This window comes from Mauremys mutica, chromosome 4, assembly GCF_020497125.1.
Source record: "Mauremys mutica isolate MM-2020 ecotype Southern chromosome 4, ASM2049712v1, whole genome shotgun sequence".
NCBI lineage: Eukaryota > Metazoa > Chordata > Testudines > Geoemydidae > Mauremys > Mauremys mutica.
Window position 1 is genome coordinate 33,479,205 of NC_059075.1, and position 27,748 is coordinate 33,506,952.

The 27,748-nt window shown below is 47.6% G+C and overlaps 1 protein-coding gene across 3 annotated transcripts in view; it reads left to right on the plus strand.

Moving 5' to 3' along the window:
- EML5 (EMAP like 5) overlaps positions 1 to 27,748 on the plus strand; it is a 337,324-nt gene that overhangs the window by 250,445 nt on the left and 59,131 nt on the right. For all 3 annotated transcript variants that reach the window (XM_045015105.1, XM_045015106.1, XM_045015108.1), the window contains 6 exons: positions 1,868 to 1,999; positions 2,835 to 2,923; positions 3,758 to 3,934; positions 12,024 to 12,225; positions 15,952 to 16,078; positions 23,463 to 23,477. In XM_045015105.1, coding sequence (XP_044871040.1) covers positions 1,868 to 1,999; positions 2,835 to 2,923; positions 3,758 to 3,934; positions 12,024 to 12,225; positions 15,952 to 16,078; positions 23,463 to 23,477 — 742 coding nt within the window. The remainder of the gene's footprint in view (positions 1 to 1,867; positions 2,000 to 2,834; positions 2,924 to 3,757; positions 3,935 to 12,023; positions 12,226 to 15,951; positions 16,079 to 23,462; positions 23,478 to 27,748) is intronic.

Consider the following 27,748-nt stretch of genomic DNA (forward strand, 5'->3'; position numbering starts at 1 on the left):
TAGCCCAAGGCATTAACACCACCTCAGTGGAAGCAGTCTTGTTACCTATAGACAAAGCTTGATGTAGATACATGGTGCAAAAGATCACACAAATACTGCCCTGCTGTTACTTCAACCTTAATATTACACATGCCATCCTCTGTGAAGGAAAGAATGGTTGGATTTTCAAGTTTTCACTTCTGATTGTTCCTTAAAGATACAGGGGTTGTCTGTCTCAGACTATGGGTATGTTTAGCCTTACAACCAGGTGCAGAGTGCAAACACTGCACACCCAGATGGGAGGGGTATAACTAGCAGTGTAGACCAGTGGCTCTCAACCTTTCCAGACTACTGTACCCCTTTCAGGAGTCTGATTTGTCTTGCGTATCTCAAGTTTCACCTCACTTAAAAACTGCTTGCAAAATCAGACATAAAAATACAAGTGTCACAGCACAGTGTTAGTATATAGGCCTGTTTCTTAGCCTGGGATAGAATTTTGAGTTTGGTTTTTGATACTTTGATATCCTTACTAATATGTGTGAACAAACAACAAAGGCACTTTTACTTCTGCCTAAAGAGATGGGGTTTATAGCACAATGAGATGAGATAAGGAAGAGAGTTAAAGTGTTGCTGGGTATGGTGGGAGTTTAATATACGAGCATACACTTGAAGACTGCCTCGACTCCTATAACAAGGCAAGGCCAAGCAACCAGTCAGGAGGGGCAAGATGGGATTGGGGGAAAAGCATAAAAAAATACTAAAAAAGCCAGAGAAAAGGTGACCCTGGCTGAAACATAACTTCACTGCTTACCCCCTCCCATGGGGTACAAAAGAGGTGGTACCAAAGCCCTCACACTCAGGAGCCTCCAAAATGGAACATGACCATAAATTGTAAGGAGTGGGACCAAGGGCATGCACTACAGGTATAATTATGCCTGCTAAGAAAGGAGAGGGGAAGAAGGAAAGCTCTGCGGTGTACAGAGCTATGGATATGCTTGCTAGATTAACCCCAATAAACATCACTTTGCCTGCACTTTGGACTATGGTCTTCTGCTTTCTGTCTGCTTGACAAGAACCAAGCAAGGGGGAGGAAAGCCCTAACCCACTATTACTGAAAAATTGCTTATGTTTTCATTTTATAATAAAATTATAAAATAAATCAATTGTAATATAAATATTGCACATACATTTCAGAGTATAGTACATAGAACAGTATAAACAAGCCATTATCTGTATGAAATTTTAATTTGTAGTGACATTACTAGTGTTTTTTTTATAGCATGTTGTAAAACTAGGCAAATATCCAAATGAGTTGATGTAACCCCTGGGTGACCTCTGCGTATCCCGTGGGGTATACGAACCCCTGGTTGAGAACCACTGGTGTAGACAGTGAGGCACTGATTGGGTGAGTAAAGCAGAGTGCATGCCTGAACCCCAGGATATATATACCCTACACATGTGCTCTACATGCCCAAGCAGTGCCTCTCTGGGGCCCTGTCTACACTGCTCTTTTTAGCAGTGTAGGGTCTTATTGCCTCCTCCTTGCCAGAGCCTCTCTTCACCACATTGAAAGGCTCCAGCAGTGGGGAACATCTGGAGCCTTTCACTGCCACATGTAGTTATGCACTGCAGTGAGTGTGGATGCAGCCTGCCTTTTCCTGCCACATGTAGTTACACATACCACCAAAAGTGTAGACAAGGTCTATGACATTTTTGGTTATTTTGTGATATAGATGCTAATCTGTCAGGAGTTGGTTGTGGATCACCACATCTATTTCAGAAAGAGCTGGAAATTGAATTTAACTGAGATCCAAAAAGTTAAAGGGTAATAGCTTATCCACTAAAGTTTAAAACATTGAAAAATGTCTTATGTTCCAATTCATTTTAGGTTCTGGAAAATACTTAGCGGTGGCATCATGTGACAGCTTTGTAGACATCTACAATGTAATGAGCAGTAAGCGAGTAGGAATCTGCAAGGGCGCCTCCAGTTACATAACACACATGGATTGGGACATCAGAGGTAAGTAATCATTTGTGAATATAAATGACAACTGCAAAATTAGATCATAGGTAAAATTTTCAAGAGAGCCTAAATCCTATTTTCAAAAGTGATTTAAGCATGTAGGAGCATAAATTTCATTGGAAGTCAAAGGGTAATACTCTCTGTTAACCTAAACATGCAGATTATGCTTTATTTTATCTGGTATACCTAGAATGTGAATTTATGATGCCAATGGCAGATTCATTCCCTCAGTTAAGGATGCCGATGTTATATGCGTAAAAATACCTAATTTAGACACCTATAAAGAAGGCAATTTGATGAAGTAAGATAAAAGTTCTATCTAGATTCTTATATGTCTTACATGTAATGTATTGTTTGATTTCTACCTTCTGAGCAATGTATTGTTGCATCTCTTTTCCAAGAAAACAAATCCTTGCTTTGTCTCTCACATGGAAGAATAACTTTTTCTTTTTAAATAATGGAGATATACCTATCTCCTAGAACTGGGAGGGACCCTGAAGGGTCATCGAGTCCAGCCCCTTGCCTTCAGTAGCAGGACCAAGTACTGATTTTGCCCCAGATCCCTAAGTGGCCCCCTCAAGGATTGAACTCACAACCCTGATTTTATATATTTTACAGGGAAGCTTTTATAAGTCAATGCTCAAACCACTGAGCTATCCCTCTCCTTAAGTAATACTGAATACTAAACACATGTTTAATTTAAAAATGAATTAAATAGAAATAAATAATTTGTGGGAAATTAACAGAAAATTTCCAAATGCACATTTGTTCAGTGAAGTTGAATTTCCTAATTGGTGTTAACATACCAGTATATAATTTATATATTTTACAGGGAAACTTTTACAAGTCAACACTGGTGCTAAAGAGCAGCTGTTCTTTGAAGCTCCTCGTGGGAAAAGACAGACAATTCCCAGTTTGGAGGTAGGGAAGTCACTCAGTTGCAAACCTGAAGAACTACAGTATAAACTGCATCTAGGAGAAAACATTTTTTAGTTATGTGCTGTTCTGTGTTGTCCTTTAATTATACAGAATATTTTTGTGAATTTTTCATCTAAATAATATCATCCTAGAATGCACACTAACATAAGGGATGTCTTCTCTTCCTCCTCATATAAATTAGACATGTATCTACTATTTGGAAAACAGTATGTATTGTGACAAAGTTCTGAGCCTGTATTGGTGGGTCCCACGCTTCTGGGTGGATTCAGTGGCCTCAAACTCAATAAGGCCCCAATGTGACCTCCCTTTCTCAGGGTACTGGCAAGAGTCACAGCCTATTGAGTTACTTTCATCACCAGCCAATGTGGGAGTTGGGAAGGGGGAATACCCCACAGTCTCTGTTAGGGTGACCAGACAGTAAATGTAAAAAATCAGGACAGGGAGTGGGGGGGTAATAGGAGCCTATAAAAGAAAATCAGGACTCTCCCTATAAAATCGGGACATCTGGTCACCCTAGTCTCCGTTGCTCTGTAGAGGTCAGTAGGCGCAGTTCAGTCTTCTTCCTAGACCGAGTCCTGCTTCCCTTCTCCAGGGAATCTCTGTAGAGTACAGGTGTCTTAATTGGTCTGGAGTAGCCTTTGTTTGGTTATCCAGGGAACAGGGACCTGCTCATTCAGAAGGCTGATGTACCTGCCTTCCACCACTCTCTTATATTCTTCGGGTCTGAATCTATCACAGTATATAAAATAATATATTTTGAAATAAAAAGCTTTTGTTTTGTTTGAGATCAGATTGATAAAAAGTTTTGTTTTGTAGGTTGAAAAGATTGGCTGGGCATCATGGACAAGTGTTCTGGGCTCTTGCTGTGAAGGAATCTGGCCAATAATTGGGGAAGTCACAGATGTAACTGCTTCATGCCTCAGCAGTGATAGTAAAGTCTTGGCCACAGGAGATGATTTTGGGTTTGTGAAACTTTTCCGATTCCCTGCCAAAGTAAGTAAGTTTCTAACTGTGGTATTAGAAGACTGGTTAATGAAATTGCTTATGCCAACACTTACCAAAATTATCACTCCATATAAAGCATAATATTGCTCTTAAATTTTTTGTCACCATGATCAGTTGAGGAAATAATTATGACATTGTAAGTTGTTGTGCTTTAAACTGTGAAATATATTTATGCCATCACATAGTTCTTCAATTGTTAATATTATACCATACAAGTGATGTCAGCAGTGCACGTGCTTATAGTATTTTAACATGAGGTTTGACAACTGCTACCCAGTACTAAACCTCTGTGTTTAATATTGTTATGCACCATTCTCCTTTAAGTGCTTGCTCATGTTCATTCCAATGTAGGTGTGTGCTCGCCACGAGCTCTGCTGCCAGAAAGTTTTTCCCTCAGTGGTATCCATCGAGTCAGCTGTTGTACTCCCTGGAGTCACGTGCTCATGGTGCCGATAGAAAGGGCCTTGCAGCGCCCTCAGTTCCTTCTTACTGCCCGTGACGGTCGCTGGAAGTACTTCGTCCTTGTGTTCACAAATACTCAGTGGACTTTGTTTCTAACTTGTTGTGTATAGTTACTATTATTATAATTAAGTTTTAGTTGTTAGAACAGTTGTTAGGTTAATGAACCCCAAGTTGCAGGGTTAGTCACTGCCTGGCACCGGGATATGCCTCAGTTTCTGGGGTTTAAGCCTTGAGGTTCGTGCCACAAGCCTATGCCGGTGAGCGACCCCCATTCCAGCTGCATTAAGTGCCTGGGAGAAGCTCATGTGCAGGAGCACTGCAAGATCTGCAAGAACTTCATGCCCCACACCAAAAAAGATGGGACAAGAGACTTGTTTGTTCTTATGGAGGCAGCTCTCTGTCCTCCCTCGGAGCTGAGTCCCTCGGACTCAGCACCAAGTACTTCAGCTTCTTTCAGAAGTGCCCCAGTGACTATTAGGACTTAACGCCGGTCTCCATCCCCAGCACTGAGAAGGGACATTGCTTCTGCCTCTCGAGAGCCTCGTCACCATCTGTCATCTCCAGGACCGAAGAAGACTGCGCCGGCCAAAGACTCTCAGCACTGCTCTTCATCGCTGGTGCTGAAAAAGATGGACAGAAGTCAATCCCCGACCCCCAGGTCACAGAGAGATTCTAGTAGAGTGCAACCCGTGCCAGGCCACTCTGAGATCTCTAGAGCAGGAGTCGGCAACCTTTCAGAAGAGGAGTGACAAGTCTTCATTTATTCATTGTAATTTAAGGTTTCACGTGCCAGTAATACATTTTAACGTTTTTAGAAGGTCTCTTGCTATAAGTCTATATTATATAACTAAACTACTGTTGTATGTAAAGTAAATAAGGTTTTTAAAATGTTTAAGAAGCTTCATTGGGGGGGAGGGATAGCTCAGTGCTTTGAGCATTGGCCTGCCAAACCCAGGGTTATGAGTTCAATCCTTGAGGGGGCCATTTAGGGATCTGGGGCAAAAATCTGTCTGGGGATTGGTCCTGCTTTGAGTAAGGGCTTGAACTAGATGACCTTCTGAGGTCCCTTCCAACCCTGATATTCTATGATCCCTATGATGATTTAAAATTAAATTAAAATGCAGATCTTATCAGTTTAATGTGATCCTTGCTCTTGCTTTTCCTTGCTGAGTTTTCCAATGTTTGGCATGTATTTGGATACTTTAAACTGCACACAGGCTTCTGAGCAATCAGTTGTTATCTGGCTCCGAGAGCACAGATTTCATATGTGAAAATACCTGTTCACACAGGTATGTGGATCCAAATACTGAAAGTATTGCAAACACAATTTTCTTCAAACAAAAAATTTCACTGCCAGGGATGTCCAGCAGGTCAGAATAGAAGCCCCATGATCTCTCTCGGTAGCTTCAATTGCACTCTGCAGATCTCCAAACTTTGATGCCCACAATTCTGAGCTTTTTAACTGAATGAGCTGCATTTCGAAATCTTCAGCACCCATCCACTGAAATACAGACAAATCCAAGTCACTTTCATTGAACTTTTCAGATTTAATTAGAAAAGAAAGCATTGGGCCAAATCACTGGAAATCTTGAAATCTGTCAGAAGATTCTGGTTCCAGTTCTTGCATGTACATTCCAATCTCATTGACACTGACAGTACAATGCGTCGATAGCTCTTTTATGTGTTGGAAGTAGCAGAAAGTCGAAGTTCAACTATCCCGAGAAAAAACTGCTAGTTTTACAACAAATGCCTTCCAGGCTACATAAAGATCCAGAACCGTTTGCCCTGCACCCTGGAGAAAGAGGTTGAGCTCGTTTAGGTGAGCAGGACCTCACAAGCTCCTTTTTATCCAAGAAGTGTAGTTGCTCCTAAGGTTGGGAGCTGTGAAGGAGATTCCACAGGAGCTAAGGAGCCAGGGTCCTATTCCAGTTATTTCCTAATCCTGAAGGCCAACAGCAGTCTCAGACCAATTCTTGACCTGTGGAAGCTCAAGAAGTTCATGAAGAGACTGAAGTTCCGCGTGGTCTCCTTGGCCTCTATCACCCCCACGCTGGATCCTGGACCCCCTCTATCATCCCCTCCCTGAATCCCCTCAATTTGAAGGATTCTTATTTTCATATTGCAGTCTTTCAGGGACACAGAAGGTTCCTCAAATTAATCATGTGCACTACCAGTTTGCAGCGTTCCCATTTGGCCTGTCAGTGGTCCTTTGGGTGTTCACGGAGTTCATGACAGTCATCACGGCCTTCCTGGGGAAACAAGGGGTTCAGGTCTACCCTTACCTTGACAACTGACTGATCAAAGGTTGGACTGAGGCCCAGGTGGAGACAAACGTAAAGTTAATACAGTCAACTTTCCAGGACTTGGGCCTGTTAATAAATACCCAGAAGTCTACCCTTTCCCTGGTTTAAAGGATAGAATTTATTGGTGCAATCCTCGACGTGGTCCAAGTCATAGCCTTCTTCCCAGAAGCCCAGTTCCAAGAGCTAGGGGCACTCATGGAAAGTCATCACCAGGACAAAGTACCTAAAGCTCCTGGGCCACATGATATCATGCACCTATGTGTTGCAGCAAGTGAAACTACAGCTCAGACCTCTTCAGACTTGGTTGACATCGGTACATGCACCGGGCCAACACCACTTGGACACTGTAGTCACACTTCCCCCATCAGTGATTGCTTCCTTTCTTGAGTGGCTGGACCCGCTGCCAGTGTATGCTGGAGTCCCGTTCTTGAGACCCCATCTGTCAGTATCTCTCATCACAGACACTTTGACAATGGGCTGTGGAGCTCACCCCTCAGAACTCAGGTCTTCTGGTCTCCAGAGGAGTTCGTATTACACATCAATGTCAGGGAGCACAGTGCAGTTTGCCTAGTCTGCCAGGCATTCAAAAACCACTTGGAGGGCAAGGGCATGTCGATCTTCACAGACAACATGACAGCAATGTTTATATAAAACAGGCAGGGTGGGAGGTTGCTCCTCTCACTTGTGCCAGGAAGCTCACTTGTGGGAATTCTGCATAGTCCACTTGATCCACCTTGAGGCCTCCTATCTGCTGGGGACACAGAATGAGCAGCAGATCATCTCAGTCCTTCTGCAGTCACCACAAGTAGTCCATCCATCCAGACATTGTGAAACACATCTTCCAGAAGTGAGGGACTCCCCATATCAACTGTTCATGATGATGCACAACAGGAAGTGTCTTCAGTTCTGCTCCTTCCTTGGCCACAGCCCGGGGTCACTTGCAGACTCTTTTCTCCTCCCTTGGACCTGGTCTACACTAGGAGTTTATGTCGAATTTAGCAGCGTTAATTCGACTTAACCGTGCACCCGTCCACACCAGGAAGCTAATTAGTTCGACCTAGAGAGCTCTTTAGTTCGAATTCTGTACTCCTCCCCGACGAGGGGAGTAGCGCTAAATTCGACATGGCTATGTCGAATTAGGCTATGTGTGGACGGAAATCGACCTTAGTAGCTCCGGGAGCTATCCCACAGTGCACCACTCTGACGCTCTGTTCAGCAGTCCGAGCTTGGATGTTCTGACCAGCCACACAGGAAATGCCCAGGGAAAATTTGACACACTCCGGCGCCTTGTGGATGTTCTGCAGGACCGCAGGCAGGAGGACAGATCCCCCCTGCACTGTATCTGCAACCGCCCTCCCCCGCCACAAAGTCCCAAACCCCCCCTCACCCAAAGTAACAAGAAGGAGGGGCGACAGGGGACGTGAAAACTGTCACTGCACCCCTGCAGAGTGCACAAATACAAGAAGGCTCTCATTCCCTAAATATTGAGAAGTCCTTCCCTTCCTGGCTCACCGAAGCCCCAATCCCAGTTTCATCCCCTAACTGTGTAGTTGATTATTAAAAGTAGTTTGCTGTTAATTACTATTTCCGTCAAGTTTTTCTACAGAAGACTGTCTGTGAAGGGGGTGGGAAGGGGGTTGTTAATTGCATAGGACAGTCACCTTTACCAGGGTACAGACACGGGGGCAGGATCAGCAGCAGGTCACACACACAGTGCAGTCAGTAGGCACCCTGGTCGGTCTGGGAGGTGTTTTCCATGTTCTGTGTGGGTGGGGGGTACGTGACTTTGTGGCATGGGAGGGCGGTTACAGAACTTATGCAGCGGTCCTTGTCTCGAACCACAGAGCCACGCAGCAGGGGAATCTGTAACCGTCCTCCCCCGCCACAAGTTCACGTAGCCCCCGCACACAGAGTCCCGAAAAGGAGGGATGGCAGGCTCCGTTGAAACAACCAGTCCGGCACTGCAGACAGCTCTAGGAGCAGGAGCCTATCATTCCTCGAGTGTAGAAGCGGTGTTAACATCACTGCACACCCTACCCACCACAGTCTGCGTCCCTGTTTCAACCCTTTAACGCGAATTCATTAATAAAGAAAACATTGTTAATTAACAATGTTCCATTAACTTTATTTTTAAACGTGTGTTGGAAGGGGGGAAACGTGGTGAACGGGGTATGTAACCGCAGAAGAAAGTCAACAGTAACTGAAGCAGGGGCAGGTTCAGCTTCTCTGTAAAGAAACTGAACAGTCACAGGTTACCCTGCTCCCTGAGGAACCTAGCTTTCAAAGCCTCCCGGATGCACAGCACTTCCCGCTGGGCTCTTCTAATTGCATGGCTGTCTGGCTGAGCGTAATCAGCAGCCAGGTGATTTGCCTCAACCTCCCATCCCGCCATAAAGGTCTCCCCCTTGCTCTCACAGAGATTGTGGAGCACACAGCAAGCTGCAATAACAATGGGGATATTGGTTTCGCTGAGATCCGAGCGAGTCAGTAAGCTCCTCCATCTCCCCTTGAGACGTCCGAAAGCACGTTGAATGATGACAGTTACCCAAGACCACCCTCGACACATTTTTCCCCCCAGCATGCATTGTGGGGAAATCCCAGAATTCAAATGGGCAGTGGGGACTGCGGGAACTGTGGGATAACTTCCCACAGTGCACCGCTTCCAATGTCGAAGCTTGCCCCGTTAGTGTGGACTCACAAAGTCGAATTAGTGTCCTTAGTGTGGACACACAAATTCGACTTTGTAAGGTTGATTCCACAAATTCGAATTAAGTTAAATCAAACTAATCTGGTAGTGTAGACATACCCTTGGAGGGACTATCTCTTCTACGCATTTCCTCCCATCCCTCTCATACACAAGGTCTTGCTATAGATCAGAAGGGACAGGACGTGCGTTATCCTGATAACATCAGCACTGGTTCACCACCCTCCTGGACCTGTCAGTGGAAGCACCATTCCATCTGCGTTCATTTCCGGACCTGATCTCCCAGAACCATGGCCATCTACCTCATCCAAACCTCAAGTCCCTTCATCTCATGATCTGGAAGCTCCAAGGCTGAACTCCACAGAGCTAGCATGCTCAGGACAGTTCATGAGGTTTTTTTAGGGAGCAGAAAGCCCTCCTTTAGAGCCACTTATCTGGCAAATTGGAAAAGATTCCTGATTTGGTCTGTACTGAAGGGTATTTCTCCTACACAGTCAACACTGTCTTTTATTTTGGACTGCTTGCTCTACTTGAAACAACAAGGCCTATCTGTGTCATCTATCAGGGTCCAACTAGTGGCAATCTTGGCTTTTCACCCGTGGGTGAATGGGTGTTCTGTTTTCTTGAACTTCATCTGTGATTGTTTCCTCAAAGGCCTGGAGAGATTATACTCCCTGGTACAATAGCTTCTCCCCTAGGACCTCAACCTGGTGTTGGCGCAGCTGACAGGACTCCCATTTGAACCGTTGGCAACGTGCTTTCTGCTCTGCCTATCCTGGAAGGTAGCCTTCCTGGTGGCCATTACTAGAGCTCTGTGTGGATACAAAAAATTTTCTGGCAGTTGTGCTTGGGGCGAGCACACACGTACACTGGAATAGACGTGGACAACATATCTCAAAGAACAACAGTTGCGGAAGGTTAGTAACCAGGTTTTTTATATTTAATTCCAACATTTGGTTTTCTTCTTTCCTTACTAAAATCAATATTTGGTGAAAGATTCTTGAACACTAATGCAATAAATCAGTGTTTCCCAAACTTGGGACGCTGCTTGTGTAGGGAAAGCCCTTGGCAGACCGGGCCGGTTTGTTTATCTGCCCCATCCGTGGGTCTGGCTGATCGTGGCTCCCGCTGGCTGCGGTTTGCTGCTCCAGGCCAATGGGAGCTGCTGGAAGCGGAGCGAGCCAAGGGATGTACTGGCTGCCACTTCCAGCAGCCCCTATTGGTCTGGAGAAGCGAACTGCAGCCAGTGGGAGCAGCGATCGGCTGAACCTGTGGACGAGGCAGGTAAACAAACCGGCCAGGCCCGCCAGGAGATTTCCCTACACAAGCAGTGCCCCAAGTTTGGGAAACACTGCAATAAATTTTTGAAAAAGATATATTAGAATTGGAAAAGGTACAGAGAAGGGCAACAAAAATGATTAGGCATATGGCACAGCTTCCATATGAGTGATTTTAAAAAGACTCAGAGTGGTAGTCGTGTTAGTCTGGATCTGTAAAAGCAGCAAAGAGTCCTGTGGAACCTTATAGACTAGCAGACATAGTGGAGCATGAGCTTTTGTGGGTGAATACCCACTTCGTCATGCATTCGACGAAGTGGGTATTCACCCACGAAAGCTGATGCTCCAATACGTCTGTTAGTCTATAAGGTGCCACAGGACTCTTTGCTGCTTTTAAAAAGACTGGGACTGTTCAACTTAGAAAAGATATGACTAAGGGGAGATATGATAAAGGTGTATAAAATCATGAATAGTGTGGAGAAAGTGAATAGGAAAGTGTTATTTACTTCTTCAAATAACACAAGAACCACAGCTCTCCCAATGAAATTAATAAGCATCAGGTTTAAAACAAACGTAAAGAAGTACTTCTTCACACAATGCACAGTCAACTCGTTTGCTAGGGGATATTGTGAAGGCCAAAAGTATAACTGGGTTCAAGAAAGAATTAGATAAGTTCAAGAACCACGGCTCACCCAATGAAATTAATAAGCATCAGGTTTAAAACACACGTAAAGAAGTACTTCTTCACACAATGCACAGTCAACTCGTTTGCTAGGGGATATTGTGAAGGCCAAAAGTATAACTGGGTTCAAGAAAGAATTAGATAAGTTCCTGGAGAATGGGTCCATCAACAGCAGTTAGCCAAGATGGTCAGGTACTCAACCTCATGCTCCAGATATCCCTAAACTGCTGGCTGACCAAAGCTGGCACTGAACAGCAAGGAATGGATCATTTGATAATTGCCTTGTTCTGTTTCATTCCATCTGAAGCATCTAGCACTGGCCACTGTCAGAAGACAAGATACTGGGTTAGATGGACCATTGTTCTGAGTCAATATTGTCATCCCTATGTTCTTATTGTAAATTGCAGTGATTTTGCTCCTCATTTTCTTAACCAGCTGAATGCAGATCTGGTTTATATTTCACCAAGTTGCTGGACGATTAAGGAATTCATCAAATTATATAATACAGAATAAACGCAAAACTATTTTAAAGCATATGCTTTTAAAAGGTTAAGGTTATAGAAGTGGACAAACATGCCTTTTATTAGCAGCTCATTTTAATTTTATTTAGAAGAGTTGATTAAACTTTTGTCTCTCTTTTCATATTTAGGGAAAGTTTGGAAAATTTAAGAGGTATGTGGCCCATAGTACGCATGTAACAAATGTTCGTTGGACTCATGAGGACAGTTTGTTGGTCACTGTCGGTGGGGCAGACACCTCTTTAATGCTGTGGACCTATGAAATGGAGGGACATCGAGAGAGCAGGCAATGTGATAGTGAAGAATCTGATCTAGATTCTGAGGAAGATGGAGGTCAGTAATATTCTTAAGAAATACTAGTGTAAGGCCTGGTCTACACTGCAGGGGGGGGATCGATCTAAGTTACGCAACTTCAGCTACGTGAATAACGTAGCTGAAGTCGACGTACTTAGATCGACTTACCGTGGTGTCTTCACCGTGGTGAATCAACTGCTGCCGCTCCCCCATCGACTCTGCCTGCGCCTCTCGCTGGGCTGGAGTACAGGAGTCAATGGGAGAGTGCTCTGGGATCGATTTATCGCGTCTAGACTAGACACGATAAATCGATCCCTGCTGGATTGATCGCTGTCTGCCGAGCCAGCTGGTAGTGAAGACATACCCTAAGAGAGCAATTCTTGTTTCTTTTAGAAAAACTGCCAATTTAGAAATAAAAATATTTATATAGCTATTTTTATCCAAAGATTACAAACTACTTTAGAGACATTAATTAAACTTTATAGCATCCTGTATGAGGTACAGACCAATAAATATAGTCATGGGGAAACTGATAGATTAAGTGATTCACCCAAGACCACAAAACTGTTCAGTGTCTGAGTCTGTGGAACAGAACTCAAGAACTTGCTCTAGCCACAACACAGCACTAGAAATTGTATGCATAGATTTGGTGTACCAGCAGAATCTAACTGCCAGAAAGCTATATAAATGCTAAAATCAATAAATAATTATATTAAAGAAGTCAGCAAAATAAAGTTAATGTTTAAATACTATTTATTTAAAAAATGATGAAGAAAAGGATGTGCATGTCTGTTGAAATCTACACCATGAATGAATCTGGTTGTCTTGAGGTTTTCTAAAAAGCCTTTGTCTGTTGTATCTGTGTAGTAGCCTGAAATATGCTCATGTTAGTATTATGGGCCACCTTATCATAAAATTCTAAAATGAACAGGAGTAACAACATTTAATCACGTTGCATAGAACTAAATATCAGTTCTTCTTGCAATACTGAATGTGTGGGTTATAAAAGGTTCCTATTCAAATCATAGCTCAGGAGTTCGTTCTCAGGCAGGGGTGCTCAAGATTTTTTCCAAGGGTGTCAGTACCTCCTCTGTGCTCCCAAGTGAGTTTTGCTTGCCTCTGTTACATTCAAGAGAATGAATATCAATCTTCAGATACTTCTAAACTATCCCTGCCAGATTTGGCTTTTTTTATCCCTAAATATTAGATTTTTCTGAAAGCAATTTAACTTTGTTGGCATTGGAATACATCAGATCACACCAAATAGGCATTTTAAAACATTAATCGGGGAGGATTCTCCTGGACTCCTCCCCAGCTTCTTAAACAGCTCTTAGTTTCTGTGTTGCAAATCTGTCACCATCTTGTAGGCTGCTCAGAAGACTTTGGCTATTTTGAAGCTGTCTAGATAAATACAGAGAAAAAACACAGCCAGAGCCTAAGCATTTGGATCAGACTCAGCAAGTTCAGAGGTGAGAGAGACACTATTTTGGTTGCAGTTAATATGTGTTGGATAAGCAGCTGGAATTTTCAAATCAGATCGTGAGGAACCCCAGCCTCAAGAATTTGGAGAACAGTTTGTATAGCAAACTATTATGTTTGCACCAGTCCAAAAAAGTATTTATCTTGGCATCATAATTTTATTTTTAAAGCTGATCATAGAGGCTCTAGGTGGTGAACTAACAGTTAAAATATATGCATAAAACAGCACAAAACCTAAACAATATAATATTAAAATGTCAAAAAGGTATTATTTTAAACATAACCTTTGCCAATGTGACACATACATCAACAACCAAACTACTCTTCTGTGAGACCTGTGATTTTTTAAATGTTTGACAAGTCTTGATCTGATAATACGAAAGGATTCTGAGGGAGGTGTGTGGGGGGGCTATGTAAAATGAGACTTGGTAACATATCTGGGTCCAATTCACTTAAATTGACATTTAACTTCAGTAAGTTGTACAGGCACTGGCCCACCACTTTTTATTTTTCTGTTATTTTCTGGTGAGACATATATCTAAACTAATCATACTACAGTGGTCCCCAAACTTTTTACCTCTCGCCCCCACTTACTCCTAGCCACATCCCTCTTCCCCCACCCACTCCCAGGAGCCAGGGCCGGGAGCAGGGCCATGGTTCCGGAAGGTGAGGACGCAGACAGAGGGAAGGGGGCTGGAAGGGGGTGGAGCCAGAAGCACAGCTCAGTGGTGCTCCCTCCCCACACCCTGTGGGAGATGGCCTGGGTCCCAGTCACACCCTCCAAACATTCCTCCACATCCCCCCACAGGGATGCACCCAGCAGTTTGGGGACCTCTGCTGTACTACCATCTTGGAAATGCTTGAGACTACAATTACAAAGAAACTACAACAAAGAGCAATCATTCACAGACTATAAGTGCAAGAGAAAAATTCAAACATTCCCAATACCTCTCTACCAGCCTAAGAAATCATGACGTTACAAGGACTTCCTCTATAGCAGTTCATACAGCTGCTAACCAAGCCATAGGGATAATATTCCCAGTCACACTTCTCCCATGACATGCCCTTTATTTGAACTTGATATCAAGTCGACCATAACGTTTACAAGTTTAAGGGAATAGCTATGCAAAAGCATTAAAACAGGCAGCATAGAAATAACTATACCTAACCTAAGGGTAGGTCTACTCTTACCTGCCGGGTTGACGGGCGGCGTTCGACTTCTCGGAGTTCGAACTATCGCGTCTAATCTAGACGCGATAGTTCGAACTCTGGACGCACTCCCGTCGACTCCGGAACTCCACTGGAGCGAGTGGCGGTGACGGAGTCGATGGGGGAGCCGCGAACTTCGTTCCCGCGGCGTCTGGACGGGTGAGTAGCCCGAACTAAGGTACTTTGACTTCAGCTACGCTATTCGCGTAGCTGAAGTCGCGTACCTTAGTTCGACACACCCTCCTTAGTGTAGACCAGGCCTAAGTAATTTAGTTTTACATCTTTATTTGCTACTTAATTAGCAGACAATTGAAGGTTTGGCATGGAAGACCCTATGGCAGTGGTGGGCAACCTGCGGCCTGCAGGCCGCATGCTGCCCATCAGGGTAATCTGATTGTGGTCCGCGAGACATTTTGCTGATGTTGACCATCCTCAGGCATGGCCCCCTGCAGCTCCCAGTGGCTGCAGAACGGGGAACTGTGGCCACTGGAAGCTGCGGGGAGCCGTGCCTGTGGACAGTCAACGTCAGCAAAATGTCTCACAGCCCACAATCAGATTACCCTGATCAACTGCATGCGGCCTGCAGGTTGCCCACCACTGCCCTATGGTGGTTGAAATTACTGCTCTTTGAAATTCTTCTATGTTGTCTTTCCACATTTTAAAGAATGGATTGCATTTTTTCCTACTGATATTTTTAAATGACTGTTGTTGACCCTCTCTTTATCTTTTAATCACTTTTTTTAAAGTGGACTCCCTAATTTATTTTTGAGTTTGTATTTTTAAAAGGTGGTATGCAGTGGTGGTGTAGCCGTGTTGATCGCAGGATATTAGAGAGACAAGAAGAGCTCTGTGTAAGCTTAAAATCTCTATCACCAACAGAAGTTGGTCCAATAAATGATATTACCTCAACCACCTTGTCTGTCTAAGAAGGTGGTATTTAATTACATGTATATTGTATTACTTTTTATTTGATTGCCTAGTGCTCTGGCAGAAGGGATGCTACAGAAATAAAATAATTATTTATTATTTTTCACTTCCTATTTCTCTTAGTCCTTTTTACTATATTGATTTTATTAGGTTATGACAGTGATGTGACACGAGAGAATGAAATTAATTACACCATCAAAGCCTTATCAACAAACATCAGACCAATGTTTGGAATTAAGCCTCATCTGCAACAAAAGGAGCCATCACTAGATGAAAGGTAATTTCTAAATTGGAGTTATATGTAGCTAAGAAAAGTAGTAGATGTATTTTATAATAAAACATAATTACATTGATGCATTGAATGCATAAAGAGAGCTAACACATTTTAAATCAGTACCGCTTTTGAAACATCTTTGATTACCAGACAATTATTTACATCTAGACCATGCCTCCATTTTTATAAATGGAGGGAATTTAAAAAAAATGCATAACTGGCCTGTGTAAATGATAACATTTGAGGAATCTCTTGGATAGTATGGTCATTTGTCTCTGTTCTTCTTCAAGTGATTGCTCATGTGTAGTCCACAATAGGTGTGTGTGCTCGCCACATGCACCAGTGCCAGAAGTTTTTCCCCTAGCAGTACCCGTAGGCCCCTGCAGTGGCGCCTGCCTGGCGTGGTATAAGGGGAGCCGTGCGCTCCCCCCACCCTCGGTTCCTTCTTGCCGCCAGTGAAGGTGCATCGGAACTGCTTAGCTCCAGCTTTGCTGTAGTTCGTTCCCAGAACTGTTCGTTTGTTTAGAGTTAGTACCTGTAGTTAGTTAGCTGTTTAGTTAGTCAGTGAACCCGGGCCAGGGCATGCCCCGCACTCCTGGGTTTAAGTTGTGTGGCTCTTGCAGGCGTTCTATGCCAAGAAGTGACCCTCACGCAGCCTGTTTGCACTGCTTGGGAGAAACCCATATCAGCGAAAGGTGCAAGATTTGCAAGTCGTTTAAGCCTCAGACCAAAAGAGAAAGGGACATTAGGCTCCGGGCCATCCTGATAGAGTCGGTGCTGACTCTGAACCGGCACTGCAGTGTCGGTACGCAGCAACCCTCCAGTGCTATCGACCAGATGGCACCGCTCCCCATCATGGAGAACACCAAGCCCTGGTCTACACTAAGGTCGGGGGTCGAACTAGGGTACGCGAATTCAGCTACGTGAATAACGTAGCTGAATTCGAACTACCCTAGTTCGACTTACTTACCCGTCCAGACGCCGCGGAAGCGAACTCCACGGCTCCAAGGTCGACTCCGGCAACTCCTCCTGCCGCGGTGGAGTACCGGAGTTCGAACTAGCGCTTCCGGGGTTCGAACGATCGCGTCTAGATCAGACGCGATAGTTCGAACTCCGAGCAGTCGAACTCGCCGCGTCGACCCAGCAGGTAAGTGTAAACGTGGCCCAAGAGAGCCAGGAAGACTCCCTCTTTGCAGCAGCACCACCGAGGGAAGTCTAGGACAGAGGTTAGGCCCATCTCGGGCAGTCTTCGATCCCCACCGGGCCCCAGGCCTCCAACTCAAGTTGAGCAGAGTAGCCCAGCCCCTTTGGGACAGGCCTCTCCAGATGTCCGGATGCCGTCCACACCGGAAGCCCTCCAGGTGGCTTGGGACGTCCTGTCCATGCCAGTGCCCAGAACACTGCCAATGTCGGCCCCACGCTCCAGAGGCAAGGTGCTGCTGGGATCTCCACAGTCACCTCTGGCCCGGTACCGGTCTCGGTCGAGGGAACGTTCCCGACACCAATCACCGCCCAGCGACCGCTTGGGGCAGAGTCCAGGTGGATCGCCCTCAACACCGACCAGACTGGCTGGGTCCCATCTGGCTGGGACTCACGGCACTGCTCGTCCTCAAGGAGCGAATATAGACGGGAATATTGCCGTCAGTCCTCGTCTTGGAGAGGGTACTGCAGTCAGTCACGGCACAGTCGTCGATGCCATTCCTGCTTGGACTTCCACTCCAAGTCTCCGCCAAGACATCGCAGCCCTGGGCATCGATCACCAGTGTTTCGCCGTCGCGGGTCCACCCATCGTGGCCATTCACGGAGTAGCTATTACTGTTGGTACCGGTCCTCCACGTCGAGATTGCACTCCCGTGGCAGTCATAGATCTTGGCACCACCACTCCTCCCCCAGAGACAGCAGCAAATCTTACGCCAGCCCAGTCTCCATTCATAGCAGTCCTTCTATGGGCCAGGCCACCCAACAGCCGCCCTCCTCCCCCCAGTGCCAAAGCAGGTGCAGTGGCACTGAGCGTCATGGCCGGCCCAATGGTACCAGTGGGCACCGTGGCCTCCGACGCAGCCCCCCGGTGGGAGCTCACTCGGTGGCTGGAGCTTCGGAAGCACCGTCAGCCTCCCTCTCCAGACCCTCAAGAAAGGAGTCGGTGGGACATACATCCTCGGCACCATGCCCAGAATCCGACCGGGTGGTGGACCCTCCAGTGCCAGCCGACACTGCACTGGCCTCTTCGTCCCACCCGGAGGAGGCAATTGCAGCCCCGCCCCCCTCCGTCCCACAGGAGGACTTCAGGGCCCACCAAGGACTCTTAAAGAAGGTGACAGCAAGCCTACACCTCCAGGCAGAGGAGATGGAGGAGCCCTCGGACTCCCTGTTTAACGTATTGTCCCCATCAACACCAGGTAGGGTGGCCTTGCCTCTCCATGAAGGGGTGGCTAAGATTTCAAATGCCCCGTGGCAAACACCGGCCTCGGTCCCCATCTCTAAAAAGACAGAACGCAAGTACTTTGTACTCACTAAGGGGTATGAGTACTTGTATACACACCTGGCGCCCAACTCCCTGGTGGTCAAGTCAGTCAACCATAGGGAATGGTCAGCCAGACCTGACCCCAAAGAACAAAGACTCTTGGAGACTGGACTCTTTCAGAGGGAAAATGAGCTTCTTTGAGCTTCCAGTTACGAGTGGCGAACCATCAGGCTCTCCTGGGCCAGTACAAATTCAATCTGTGAGGCTCCCTGCCTAAGTCTGAGGACTCCCTCCAGGAGCACGATAGGAAGGAGCTAATGGAGGAAGGGGCAGCGGCCGCTAGGGTGTCCCTGCAGGCAGCCTCGAAGGCTGAAGACACGACTGAACGATCAATGGCCTTCACGGTGTCCATGAGACAGGCGTCATGGTTCCTGCTCTCTGGTCTGTCCAGCGAGGCACAGTCTTCGTTTGACGGGAAAGCTTTGTGTGTGGAGGAAACAGATACAAGGCTACATGGCATGAAAGACTCCCGCACGACGCTCCAAACTCTGGGCCTCGATGTCCCGGCTCTGGCAAAACCTAAGTTCAAGCCACAACAGACTACGGCCCAGGCCACCCTCCCGAAGTATGAGGCTGCCCATAAGAAGCAGTGGGACTATAAGAAATGCCCTCAGAGGCAGTCTCAGCCTACCCCTTAGCCTGGGTCCTCCAAGGGCAAGCAGGCAGGGAAAAAGGGGTTTTTGACAGGATGCTCAGGGGACCCCGCCAGTCCTCATTGAGCAGGAGATGGGGCGGCTCCTTGGACTAGGAGCGATAGAGGCAGTTCCTGTGGAGTTCATGGGCAAGGGGTATTACTCCCGTTATTTCCGTACCCCGAAGGCCAAAGGGGGGGCTCAGGCCCATCCTGGACCTCCGAGGTCTGAAGCAGTATATGGTGAAGCTCAAGTTCCGCATGGTCTCCCTGACCTCCATCATCCCCTCCCTGGATCCAGGGGACTGGTACCTGCCCTACAGGACGCATACTTCCACGTCCACATATTCGAGGGACACAGGCGCTTCCTCCATTTCGTGGTGGGACAGAATCATTACCAATTCACAGTCCTCCCGTTTGGTCTGTCCACTGCCCCCAGGGTGTTTACAAAATGCATGTCGGTGGTAGCGGCCTACCTTAGACAGCAGGGTGTCCAGATATTTCCCTATCTGGATGATTGGCTTGTCAAGGGCACCTCCCAGTCGCAGGTGAGGGATCATGTGGCGCTCCTCCTGTCCACATGCAATGCCTTGAGCCTGTTGGTAAACAACACCAAGTCCACGTTAGTCCTGGTCCAACGCATAGAGTTTATCGGGCCACTCCTGGACGCAGTGTCGGGCAGGGCCTCTCTCCCGCCAGACAGATTCTAGACCCTGAAAGGTCTCATCGACTTGTCACAAGGTTCCCAGTGCCAACTGCCAGGCTTTGCCTGCAACTCTTGGGTCACATGTCGGCATGCACCTACATGGTCCATCACGCCAGACTCAGGATGAGGCCCCTCCAGCTCTGGTTGGCCTCAAAGTTCTCCCAGACCATGAACAGGGTGGACAAGGTTCTCACCGTGCCGGACTCTGATCACCTCCCTACGGTGTTGGTTCACCCCAAACAATATGCTCCAAGGGGTCCCATACAGGGGCAGGGCCCCGTCGTTGGAGCTGGTGTCCAGTGCGTCGGACCTGGGTTGGGGGGCCCATGTGGAGAACTTTCAGACCCAAGGCCTGTGCTCGGCTCAAGACCTGTCCCAACATATAAACGTTAAGGAGCTCAGGGCAGTGCGACTGGCGTGTATGGCCTTCCGCTCGCACCTGGAGGGCAAGGTGTAGTCAGGGTCCTCACAGACAACACAGCCTCGATGTTCTGTATCAACAGGCAAGGCGGGGCCCTATCCTCTGCCACAAAGACCTCAGGCTGTGGGACTTTTGTATAGCCCACGATAGCCACCTGAAGGCCTTCCACCTACTGGAATGAAAGGGCAGATTGCTTCAGCAAGGACTTTTCCTCGCAAGAGCCCACTGGCTCTTCTGAAGGTGGGGAATTCCCCAGGTGGACTTATTCGTGACTCAGCAGAACCAGCGATGCCCCTGGTTCTGCTCTGGGGGGGGGGTTGGGGAGGGGCACTATCTCCGATGCCTTTCTCCTGTCCTGGTCAGGCCGGCTTCTCTACACCTTTCCCCCATTCTTTCTAATCAGCAGGGTCCTGGAGAAGATAGTCGGACAAGGTCTGGGTCCTCCTGTTTGCCCCGGGATGGCCCAGGCAGCATTGGTACAGGACCCTCACGGGCCTGGCAGTAGCTCAGCCATGACCATTGCCACTCCACCCGGACCTGCTCTCTCAGGACCAAGGCCGCCTCCTCCATCCCAATCTAGCAACTCTTCAACTCACAGCGTGGCTGCACAGTGATTAGGTGGAAAGGAAAGGACGTGCTCAGAGCAGGTTCAGCGCATCATCCTCGAAAGTAGACGGCCCTCCACTCGCCGCGCTTATTTGGCGAAGTGGCCCCTGTTTTCTAGGTGGGCGGCAGATCAGGGTGTCTCCCTGGTGACCGCGCCGATCCAGCTTATCCTTGATTATCTCCGCCACCTGAGGGCCCAGGGCCTGGCGCCCTCATCAGCCAAGGTGCACCTGCCAGCCATATCGGCCTTCCATTCGCCAGTGGAAGAGCACACAGTATTTTCCCATGCTATGACTGGCTGGTTCCTTAAGGGTTTGGACCGTCTTTTTCTGTATTCTAGATCCCTGGTCCCACAGTGGGACCTAAACCTGGTGTTGGCTCGTCTCACGGGGCCCCCATTTGAACCACTGGCCATGTGCTCCTGATCTCATCTCTCATGAAAGGTGGCCTTCCTGGTTGCAATCACGTCGACCAGGCGAGTCTTGGAGCTCAGGGCCCTGACCTCCAAGCCACCATATACGGCCTTTCATAAGGACAAGGTCCAGCTCCACCCACACTCCGCTTTCCTCCCGAAGGTGGTCTCTGCCTACCACATGGGTCGGGACATTTTTGTACCAGTCCTCTGCTCCAAGCCTCACGCGTCCAGTGAGGAGCACTGTTTCCACACGCTCGATGTGCGGCGGGCTCTAGCTTTCTACCTCGAGCGGACTAAGCCGTTCAGAAAGTCCTCGCAACTGTTCGTCGCCTCGGCTGAGCCAATTTCCACTCAGCAGCTTTCCAGTTGGATCACTTCAGGCATCTGTTTCTGTTATGCGCTGGCAGGTGTCCCCGCACCACCCATTGTGAGGGCACACTGGACTCGGGCACAGGCCTCGTAAGCTGCCTTTGTTGCCCATGTCCCCATCCAGGACATTTGTAGGGCAGCCATGTCGTCTTCGGTTCACATGTTCACCTCGCACTGTGTGATCGTCCCCAAGGCCAGGGATGATGCTGGGTTTGGCAGGGCAGTTGTCCGTCCTGGGAACTTGTGAACTCCACCCACCTTCAGCAGCTATAGCTTGGAATCACCTATTGTGGAATACACATGAACAATCACTTGAAGAAGAAGACAGTTACCTTTTCTGTAACTGGTGTTCTTCGAGATGTGTTGCTCATGTCTATTCCACATCCCACCCTCCTTCCTCTCTGTCGGAATTGTCTGGCAAGAAGGAACTGAGGGTGGGGGGAGTACACAGCTCCCCTTATACCGTGCCAGGCAGGCGCCACTCCAGAGGTCGCGGGGGTGCTCCTCCCCATGGGTACTTCTAGGGGAAAAACTTCTAGCACCGGTGCACGTGGCAAGTATGCACAGCTATTATGGAATAGACATGAGCAACACATCTCGAAGAACACCAGTTATGGAAAAGGTAACTGTCTTTTTTGATAATATAATGGCCTGTTTTGAACCCTGTAAAATACTTATTATAGGCAAAAACTGGTAGTGATACCTATTGTTATAAGTGTATGCCATATTTGTCTCTAGTGGTTGGTCCAACTAGAGGATAACAGCCTGCAACTGCTATCAATTACTCCCTGAATGAAAGTGGTAATGGTCTGAAGTTGGACTATGGATCTAAATGTCCCAACCTAGCTGATGATATGCAGGGGTGGCTCTAGGCATTTTGCCGCCCCAAGCACGGCAGGCAGGCTGCCTTTGACGGCTTGCCTGCGGAGGGTCCGCTGGTCCCGCAGCTTCGGCGGACCTCCTGCAGGTGTGCCTGCGGGAGGTCCGCCGAAGCTGCAGGACTAGCGGACACTCTGCAGGCGTGCCTGCGGGAGGTCCGCCGAAGCCGCAGGACCAGCGGACCCTCCGCAGGCAAGCCACCGAAGGCAGCCTGCCTGCCGCCCTCGCGGTGCCAGCAGAGTGCCCCCCGCGGCTTGCTGCCCCAAGCACGCGCTTGGCGTGCTGGGGCCTGGAGCCACCACTGTTGATACGTATGTGTGGAGAGTTGGGGGTTAGAAGGGTCCACATGATGGATTTTTTGTTTTTTTCGAGTTTGCTCTTTTAAACACTTAGGAACTTACATACAGAAAAACTATACTTAATATATGTAAAAGTTGAATTCAGGCACTCAAAAATAAGGATATACCATAATTAACATTATCCATGCAAACTTAATTTGGACCCCTTGTCAAAAGTACAAATACAACAAGTTCTACAGAATTGTAAACAAAGTGCTGATCCAGCCCCCAGTGAAGTCAGTGTGAAGATTCTCGTGACTTCAGCAGACATTGAATCAAGGCCTAAAAGGTTAGGACCAAAACCTTCTAATTAGGGAGGCTGGAGGAGTAATGGAGACAGAATTTGATCCACTGCATTCATTTTCATTTTTTAGCCCAGATTTCTGCTAAAATATTACTGCAATTCTGTTCTGTTCAAAATTTTTAAAAAATCTGCTTAAATATATACTAATTTTTGTTTTCTCTTTCTTCATTTTTCCCTTTTTGCTTCCTGTGTAGGCAAGGGGTAGTAAGGTAAGTTTCTTATCTTTATAATAATCCAGGATAAAGCATTTTTATTACAAAGCTTTGAAAGTAGAGTTGTACATTGACACAGCAATGAATGCTTAAAATAAGGTGCATTATGGAACATACTGTTTGTTAAACTGGCAGATTGTTACTGGGCAGTGAAGGAATTAGGGGTCAAATAAAGAGCTAAGTACACAGTGTGAGTAGCTGGGCTGGGCATGAGGTAGAAAAGCATGGAGTCGGAAAGACAAGTCTTCCCTCTTCCTCCTGATTGAAGAACAGTTCTTCTGAGGTTACTTCAGTCCAATGGCTGAAGTAACCTCTGTGGACCTTTCATGCAAACCCCTGTGAGCGAGAGAGATGTATAATCCATGCTGTGTTATGTACCCTGGCCAAATACAACCCATGTCTGCCCACTCCCACCCTTTGAGTGAAACTGAGATCCACATTGCACATGAGGAAGTTGAACCCCTTGCATGCCTGCCTGGCCCCCACTTGCACAGTGGAAGCATAGCGCTTCTATTGCTAAGGGCTCCTCTGCCGTGTTGAAGGAGAGAGCTGCATTGTCTCTTAGGCCTTGTCTACGCTACAAGACTATTTCGAATCAACTTAGTTCGAATTTGTGGATTCGACCTTATGAAGTCGAATTTGTGTATCCATACTAAATACACTAATTCGAATTTCTGAGTCCACATTCACGGGGCCAGCGTCGACTTTGGAAGCGGTGCACTGTGGGAAGCTATCCCACAGTTCCCGCACTCCCCGCTGCCCATTGGAATGCTGGGTAGAGCCCCCAATGCCTGCTGGGGGAAAAAATGTGTCGAGGGTGGTTTTGGGTAAGTGTCGTAATTGAACCGTCAATCACAACCTCCCTCCCTCCCTCCGGGAAAGCGCCTGCGGGCAATCTGTTCGTGCACTTTTCTGGTCAGTGACAGCGCGGACGCCACAGCACTGCAAGCACGGAGCCCGCTGCGATCATCGCCGTTTTCTCCTCCTCGCACTTTATCGTCCACGTCTTCCACAGTCAACTGCTGAGAAATTGGGCTACTTTTCAATGGTGCTGCAAGCACTGGGGGATCATAGGGGACGTTTTACAAACATCAACGTCGGGTGGCCGGGCAAGGTTCATGATGCGTGTGTTTTCAGGAACTGTGGGCTGCTCAGACGCCTGCAGGAAGATAGTTTCTTCCCGGACCACGAAATAACTGTTGTGGATGTGCAGATGCCTATAGTCATCCTCGGGGACCCAGCCTGCCCGCTAATGCACTTGCTCATGAAGCCCTATACAGGCGCCTGGGACAGCGACAAGGAACTCTTCAAATACCAGCGAGCAGCGAGCAGCGTGACCTGTGACTGTTCAGTTTCTTTACAGAGAAGCTGAACCTGCCCCTGTTTCTTTACCCAGTTACTGTTGACTCTCCTCTTCGGTTACATACCCCGTTCACCCCGTTACCCCCACTTCCAGCACACGTGTAAAAATAAAATACATGTCCCATTATTACTTAACAAAGGTTTCTTTATTCATGACTGTTCGTGAAAGGGTTGAAACTGGGACGCAGGCTGTGCTAGGTAGGGTGTGCGGTGATGTAAAGACCGCCTCTAAACTCAAGGAATGACAGGCTCCTGCTCCTAGAGCGGTCCGCAGTGCCGGAATGCTTCTTTCAACGGAGCCTGCCATCCCTCTTTATGGAATTCTGTGTGCGGGCGGATATGTGACCTTGTGGTGGAGGAGGACGGATACAGATTCCTCAGCTGCGTGACTCAGCGGTCCAGGACAAGGACCGCTGTATAAGATCTGTAACCGCCCTCCCCCGCTGCAAAGTCACATCTCCCCCGCCCACACAGATCCTGGAAACCACCTCCAAAAACCGACCAGGTTGCCTACTGACTGCACCGTGTGTGTGACCCACTGCTGATCCTGCCCCCGTGTCTGTACCCTGGGAAAGGTGACTGTCCTATGCAATTAACCACCCCCTTCCCCACGCCCCCCATTCGAACACAGTCTTCTTTGAAAAAACATAACGGAAACAGTAATTAACAGCAAAGCATTTTTATTAATTAAGTAGACAGTTAGGGGATGGGACTGGGATTGGGACTACTGTGAGTCTGGAAGTGAAGGACTTCGGCAAATATAGGGTATGAGAGCTTTTGGGTTCTTGAGCACTGTGCTGTGGTGCAGTGACAGTATTCACGTCCCCGGCCGCCCCTCCTCCTGATTATTTTCGGTGAGGGGGGTATGGGACTTTGTGGCGGGGGAGGGCGGTTGCAGATACACTGCAGGGGGGCTCTGTCCTCCTGCGGTCCTGCAGAACATCCACAAGGCGCCTGAGCGTGTCCGTGTGCTCCCTCACTAGTCCAAGCATTGTTTCAGTCGCCTGCTTGTCTTCCTCACGCCACCTCTCCTCCCGTTCGCTGTGTGAGCGCTGGCACAGAGAGACGGTCTCCCTCCACTGGCTCTGCTGGTCCGCCTCTGCTAGGTAGCAGCCCATACGTTCCTCGAACATCTTGTCCCTTGTCTTTTTCTTTCGCCGCCTAATCTTCGCCAGCCTCTGCGAGGGGGATGCTGTGGCAGGTCTGGAGACAGTGGAAGCTGTGAGATGGGAAACAGGGAGTGAATTCCTTGCAAAGATACATTTTTGCGAACAATTAACTGAGTCTAGGCTGTCTCTGGGAATTCTGGGTTGAGACCCCTGTGCCTGCTGGGGCACAAATCATTTTCGCGGTGGATTCTGGGTAAATGTCGCCAGTCATTCCTTCCTCCGGGAAAGCAACGGCAGACAATCATTTCAAGCCCGTTTTCCCAGAATTGCCCTGGCATACGCCATAGCGTGGCAACCATGGACACTGTTTTGCCTTTTGTGTATGTCACCGTATGTGTACTAGATGCCGCTGACAGAGGCGGGCAAGCAGCACTACACAGCAGCATCCTTTTGCTTTTGCATGACAGCAGAGATGGTTACCAGCCATATTGTACCATCAACCATACCATAAATTGGTAATAAGATGGTAATAAGATGGGCATGGTTACCTGTCCTTTTGCACTGCCCCATTTGGGGCTGTCATAAGTGCCCCTGGCCGAGCAGCCAGGGGCGCAAAAGCAAAAATTGGGAATGACTCCCTGAGTCAATCCCTCCTTTTTGGTACCTAAAAATAGAATCAGTCCTGCCTAGATTATGGGCAAGTGTACTAGAGAACCACTGTATCATAGAACCAGAGAGCACAGCTGCTCTGTGTCCGATCCTGCATAAATTATGAGCTGTATGCTATTCACAGGGGGTGCTCCTGCAACAACACCACCTGTTCATTCCGTTCTTACCCCAGCCTTCCTGGGCTGCCATACCATTGTCCCCCCACTTGTGTGATGAAGTAATAAAGAATGCAGGAATAAGACACAGTGACTTGTTTGTGAGAAATGAGTGGAAGGAAGCCTCCAGCTGCAATGATAGTCCAGGCAGGACATTAAGGAGTGTGGATGAAGGAGCCCATCATCCCTCTGCTAGTCCAGGGGCAATTGAATCTTTTATTTACAATGAAGGGTGGGGGCTGATGGAGCTCAGCCCCCTGTTGCAATGATGAGGACGGTTACCAGCCATATTGTACCATCAGCCATCAAAAATTAGGGACAGGCGCCCTTGATCGACCTTACTGATACTAGTCGGCATGGTTACCAGCCCTTTTGCACTGCCCCATGTGCCAATAGGCTGATGATGAGGATGGATTTCCATCTTATTGTACCATCAGCCATCCATAGCGTGGGGGGAGCAAGGATGTTGGTGTTGAGTGCTGCACCATCGCGTCTATCTGCAGCATTCAGTAAAGATAGGGTGACATGTAAAAGAGTCAACAGAGGATTGTTTTCACTTCTGGTGGTGGGTGGGGTGTGTGCGCAAATTGCCGAACTATGCCCTGACCCACCGCAGACACTGTGTTTGACCCTAGAAGCATTTGGAGCTCATCCAAGAATGCAAATACTTTTCGGAGACAGCAGGAACTGTGGGATACCTTGCGTCCTCATTCCCCCCTCCCTCCATGAGCGTCCATTATATTCTTTGGCTTTCCGTTATGGTCGTCACGCAGCTGCGTGCTGAGTCTGTGCTATGCCGTCTGTCCTTAGATTTTTTAAAAATACTTTGGACCAGGTGTAAAATTACAGTAATTAACCTAATTAGATGCAGGAGTCTCCGAGCGAGATCACCCTGAGGAGGGTCACTGAAGGAGATAGAGAGCGCATGCTGCGTGAAAGCTAGCACGAACCAGGGCCCGATGCAGCCGTGCAA